The following is a 6578-nucleotide window of genomic DNA, read 5'->3' on the forward strand; positions in this document are numbered from 1 at the left end:
TTTTCTTGCTTTTCTTGCCTGATTACTATGGCTAAACTTTCAAGGACTATATTGACCAGAAGTCGTGAAAGTGGACACACCACTGGCTCAGTCGAGAGTTTAGAGGGACTGCTCTCAGTTTTTCCCTTATTTAGTATGACTTTTGTCTGCACGTTGTCATAAATGGCTTTTATGATTTTAAGGTAAGGTTCTTCTATACCTACTTTCATTACAATTTTTTTCAAGAAATGTTGGATTTTGTCAAAGACTTTCTCAAATGGGATGATTATCCACTTTTATCCTTAATTCTATTGATATGGTGTATTACATTTATTGATTTCCATATGTTTACATCCTTGCATCACTGGGATGAAGCCAATTTGGTCATGATGTATGATCTTTTTAATGAGTTACTGAATTCTGTTTGCAAGTATCTTACTGAGGATTTCTGCATAAATGTTCATCAAATATATTGGCCTATAGTTTGATTTTTTTTTTGTTGAGTCTTTATTTAGTTTTGACACCAGGGGAATGCTGGCTTTACAGACTTGAGTTTGGAAGTGTTTCTTCCCTTTCACATGCAAAAGTCTGGGTATTGGCATTACTTATCTAAAGTTCTGGTAAAATTCAGCAGTGAATCCACTGGATCCTAGGCTTGTTTTAGTTGGCACAATTTTCATTGCTGTATCAATTTCATTTCTTATTATTGGTCTATTTAGGGTTTTTATATTTTGTTTCAATCTGGTAAGTCATATGTGTCTATGAATTTCTTCATTTCGTCTAGATTCCTCTATTTATTGAAATGTAAGTTCTCAAATAGTTTCTAATCCTCTGGATTCCATTGGGGTCTGTTGTAATTTTACTTATTTTATTTCTAATTATATTGATATTAGATCTTCTCTTTCTTTTGGTAAGTTTGGCTAAGGGCTTACCAATTGTATTTATCCTCTCAGAGAACCAACTCTAATTTGCTGATCCTTCATATTGTTTTTTTAGTTTCAATTTCATTGATTTCTGCTTTGATCATTATAATTTTTTTTCATTAATTTGGGGTTTGGATAGCATTTGTTTTTCTAGGACCTTGAGAAGGATCATTAGGTTATTTATTTGGGATTGCTCTATTTTTCTAATGTAGGCATTCACAGCTATAAAGTTCCCTCTTAGAAGAATTGCTTTCATTGTGTACCACAGATTCTGAGATGTTGTACTGTTGCTGTCATTTGATTCTAGGAATTTTAAAATTTCTTCCCTGATTTCTTCCTCATTCTTTCAATGAAATGATCATTTCAGTTAATTTCCATGTGTTTTTATAGTTTTTGTGATTTCTTTTGCTTTCGATTTCCAGTCTCATTCCATTATGATCTGTTAGGATACAAGTAGAAGGCTTTTGATGGATCTCTCACATTCATGTTTCTTAATAGCATGTTCCAAAATATGAAAATTAGGAAGATATCATAACTAGTACTTAGTTGATTCAATGAAATAAGGTCAAATCTATTTTTCCCATACCAAAAGTTCGTATTTCACTCAATTAATTTTTATTAAAACATGAAAATGCCAAAAGTGTTACAAACATACTGTAATGGCTTGTGTTTAAATGTCCCCCCAAAGCCTCATGCTTTTCCAGAGATGGGTGAATCTACAGTGTGTGATTGATTCATGGTGGGGAAGGCACTGGGATCAAGGGCCTGAGTGCTACCCACCCTACATAGTCTGAGTAAGATGAAAGGGGCAGGAAGACGCTGTTAACTCCTCTCCTTGCTTTTGCTCTCTTCCACTGCCACGATGAACTATTGCTACTCTGCCACCCTGCCTTGGAGCTAGATGATTATGGACAGAAAGCTCTATGAACTGTAAGCTAAATAAACCCCTTCTCCCTTTAACTTTGGATGTTGGGTATTTTGTCTCAGCAACAAGAAAAGTAACTAACACACATACTATTCAAAGTGAAAAGCACAAATATTTACAAGTTGTTGTCTCATGATAGATTCATTAATAAATGTGTGTTGAGCTGAATTTAACCTCTACATTATGAAAACAAGCTGTAGTATTCTTTTTTGGTATTCTTTATCATTGTTTTTCATTATTAAAATTCTAACCATTGAATCTAAATATTGAATTAAATCTAACAGTCACTTCTTTAGAAAGTGAGTGAGGGAGAAGATTAGCCTTTTCAATACAGTTCAACTTTATCTCAGAAATACTCTTATCCAGATTTCTGCTCTCTCTTTAGCTAGAGTACATTTGATTTGCTTCATGTTCTGTAGAGCTACTGTGATCAGTCATGTCAATGGACATTTCAAAAGAAACTACCCAGCATCTCATCTGGAAAACACTAGTCTGTAAGCTCTTAAGAAAATTAGCATAAAATAAAGATCAGTATTATTTACAACAAGTCACTGATACTGAGAAAATTAAGCCAGGGATTTAGCTCAGTGGTTCCGCTGCCTGCCTCGCAAGTGCAAGGATTGGAATTCCATTCCCGGTACAAAAAAAAAAAAAGAATGGTATTCTTTTTTTTTTTTTTTTTTTTTTTTTAAGCAGTCAATAAACTTCTGATAAAGAGAAATAGCCTATAACTTTTTTTATGGCTTAGGGAAACAGGTGAGGACTGTCTATCACAGGAAAACCAAACCAGCAACCTTTGTTTTATGATAGGCCTTGAGGCTTATTCTACATAAGCAATAGTCACTTAACTGTTAGTTCCTGGAAAAAAAGTAGCTGTCAATATCTCACCCAAGTTCAAGGGACTTTTATTTGACATCTACTAAATTCTGAAACCTTCCTCAGATAGTGAGATTACAGAAATGAGTAAAACAATCTTTTCTATCATTAATTAAAAGCTTAGTGGAAAGGATAAATTATTTAAAAATTATAATCAAAGTGCAATAATGTGATAAATGGTGTAACAAAATTGTAAACAAAAAACTACAAGGGCCAAGGATGTAGCTCAGTGGGGCTGCACCTGCCTGGCAAACACAAGGTCCTAAGTTCAGTCCCCAGTCCCTGGGGGTAGGGGGAAGACTACAGGAAAACAGAAGACGTGACTATCTTCTTTCCTACTGCCTAGAAAAATGACTCTTCAGATATCTTGATTTGATTTTAACACTTAATAAACCTTGGTTGGTAGATATATGGTTGTAAGATCCCACATGTTAGAGGATGCTAAAGACAGAATATACTTGCTAGCAACCCAAATATTCAACATGGCATAAACTGAAGGAAGAGTTAAATTTTGAAAATGCTTTTCAAACTACGATTTCTTAGGGTTCTCAGGTCTATCACAAAAACAGGGTGACAGTAGGAACCCTAAACAATACCTTTATTTCCTCAAATATATATCAGTTTCCCCTATCTCATACCCCCCCAAAAAAACATGTATTTAAGTAAAATAGTGTGCTTGCTATGCAAATAAGATTCAAGACAGTTCCCCTAGCATTACCTGCCTGGCCAACAAACAGAAACTATGCATGATTCAAGTTTTTGATTTACAGAAGCAATAGTAACTTCTCTTTTAAAACTGTACCTAGAAGTGCACATCAATACTCTATGTGGGATATTGTCAATGAATTATTTTCTGGAGAAGTAAAGCATAAATTTTTGGTACAGTTCCCTCTTCATTCTATGAAAAGGTATTTTTCTTCAATTAATTTATATGAAGTCAATTTTTACCTTGAAATATTTATTTCGTACTGATTAATAAGCAAAACAAAAAAGAATAAAATCACTAAAGACTCGTAGTTCATAGAATACCAATCTTAGAAGAACGTGTCACATGACTCCTTAAAGTAGCACACAATCCTTTTCTGGTTTACATACACACAGTGCTAAGAGAAAAGGATTATTAAAGAAACTCTGTACATAGCACAAAAAAAAGCTTTGTTAAATAATATAAATTATCTTTAATTTTTTAAAATTATGGTTAAAAAATAACATAACGAAGTTTACCCACCTTAACCATTTTAAGTATACAGTTGAGTAATATGAAGTATATTCATGTTGTACACTTATTTCCAGAATTTTTTCACCTTGAAAAACTAAAACTGCTTCATTAAACAACTCTCTACTCCTCCTCCCTCTACCTCCTGGCAACTATTCTACTTTTCAGTTTTATGAATTTTAATACTTTAAATACCTCATTTAAATATTACTATATGCTATTCATCTTTTTGTGACTAGCTTATTTCACTTAGCATAATGTCCTCAAGGCTCATATTGTATAGCATGTGTCAAAATTTTCTGAAGGTTGGATAATATTCTGCTATATATATATATGTATATATATGCATGTATATATACATATATATAATATTTTATCTAGTCAACAGTCAAAGAAAAGTTTGGTTGCTTCCTTCTTTTAATTACTATAATTAGTGCTACTATGAACATGGGTGTGCAAGTTAGTCTTGGAGTTCCTGCTGTCAGTTCCCCTGAATATAGCCCGAGAAGTGGAACTGCTGGATCAGATGGTAATTCTACTTTTTACCTTTTGAGGAAACATCAACACTGCTTTTTTTTTTGTTTTTGTTTTTTGTTTTTTGTTTTTTGTTTTTTGGTTTTTTGAGACAGGGTCTCACTATGTAGTGAGACTGACCTGGAACTCACTATGTAGCTCAGGCTGGTCTCGAACTCACAGCGATCCTCCTGCCTCAGCCTCCCAAGTGCTGGGATTACAGGGGTGTGCCACCATGCCCAGCTACACTGTTTTCCTTTTAAAACTTTGAAATGAATTTTAATTTAGAAGTAATTAAATTAAATTAAATGAGTTTTTGTTGTTTTACTTTTTCTATGTAGTAAATTAAATTGCCTACCACATACAAGGTAGCAAGTGTTCTACCACTGAGTTATATTCTCAGCCCCTCAACTTAAATGACTTTTAATTAGGGTACATAAATTATTAAAATTAAATCCTTTAAAAGAAAGTGATATTTTGAGAAAAATTAACAACAAAAATTCATAGCTTTAGATTGAGACACAAAACTCTGCTCTACCAACTACTTATATGAGGGAAAGGCTCTAATTCTGACTCTAATAATAAGTGATAAGTGATTATATTTTCACTCGTTTAGATGCTTTGGCACTGGTTCAGATATTCATTGATTTTGAAGATTATACACTTACAAAACTCTTTCCTAGTATTCGTTATCTTACTAAAGATAACATCAAGGGCTGGGGATTTAGCTCAGTGGTGCCGTGCCTGACTCGCTAGTACAAGGCCCTGAGTTCAATCCTCAATTCCTCCAAAAGAAACAAAAAAAAAATAACATCAAATCAGTTTCATGTTAATAAAAGTGCTACACAAACTGAAGATTCAAGATTTAAAACACACACATATTTTTACATATGTATTATCAAAAATCAGAAGAAAAATTACCTGATTGTTTCTTCATGATATAGAGAACTAACAACAGGCCCACCAAAACCATATTTTGCTTCTTTTCCTTTCTTCTCTGATGTCTGTGAGAGAGGAAAAAAAGATGGAAAAAAGTCATATAGATTAAAGCAATCAATATATTAAAGTCATATGTGTGTGCCACTTATATTACTTATAAAACATTTTGTACCAAAACTTTTACTCTTAGCCACTCTTTCAAACCCTAGTAACAATTTTTAAATGGTACTGGAAAGGTAACAAGACTCTCAGGTTATCACAGTAGCAGACTGGGTAGCCACCAGTAATCTAAGGTCATTCCAGTGTCACTTATTGGAGCAATTCCCTTGGCTGATTGTGAGGTGATATTCAATGTGGAAAATATGGGTGTTTGTGTGAAAACATGAAAATGCAATGTAACATACAAATATCAGGCATGAATGTGATCAAGAAGTCACATTTAGATTTATAAAGTTAAAACTGCCAAATAAGAAATAAACTATAGTAAAATTTCAAATTCATTCATTGAGAAAAGAAAATATTTTTAGGTAGAAAGAAGGAGAGAAGGAAGAAGAGATAGAGAAGAAAGGAAATTTAGATATAAAATAAAAGAAAATCTGGGAGGAGAGAATGAGGCGAACAGGAAGTAAAAATGATTAAGACACAATATATGTATGTACCAATTATCCGGCATGAATATATGTATGTATCACAAATATATTCCAATAAATAAAAAAAAAGAGAGAGAGAGAAAAGGCAAACTGGTGGAAACCTTATCCAAAATCAAGGATTCAATAGGCCTTGCCCTTTGATTTAAAAAAACCCAAGAGTTAGATTTAGAAATAAGATTCTCCTAGACCATGTAATGTGGAAGCAATAAATTTGAAAGCATTGTCTGAAATTACCTCTGCAAAAGCCCACATTTCTGAAATAATAAGTTTTTTGGCTAGGATACACTGCAAAAGTAAAAACTCTGAACATAAATATTACTTTAGAATAAAAATTATTTTATTGATTGACTGCAAAAAGACTCTTTACTTCAAAAAACATAGCAGACCCAACACACATTTTCCCTGTGCTTTAAAAAAAATTTTTTTTTCCCTTTTCTTTCTTCTTTTTTTTGTCTTTTTGGTACCAGGGATCAAACTCAGGACCTTGCACTTGTGAGGCAGGCGCAGGTACTGAGCTAAATATCCTCAACCCCTTTTCTTTCTTTCTTTCTTTCTTT

General features: G+C 33.1%; 1 protein-coding gene across 2 annotated transcripts in view; it reads right to left on the reverse strand.

Annotated features, from left to right (window-relative positions):
- Acbd6 (acyl-CoA binding domain containing 6) overlaps positions 1–6578 on the reverse strand; it is a 190310-nt gene that overhangs the window by 119332 nt on the left and 64400 nt on the right. For both annotated transcript variants that reach the window (XM_010630276.2, XM_010630277.1), the window contains exon 4: positions 5354–5436. In XM_010630276.2, the coding sequence (XP_010628578.1) occupies positions 5354–5436 (83 nt within the window). The remainder of the gene's footprint in view (positions 1–5353; positions 5437–6578) is intronic.

Source organism: Fukomys damarensis, unplaced genomic scaffold (assembly GCF_012274545.1).
Source record: "Fukomys damarensis isolate Sample0158 unplaced genomic scaffold, DMR_v1.0_HiC HiC_scaffold_11, whole genome shotgun sequence".
Classification (NCBI taxonomy): Eukaryota; Metazoa; Chordata; class Mammalia; order Rodentia; family Bathyergidae; genus Fukomys; species Fukomys damarensis.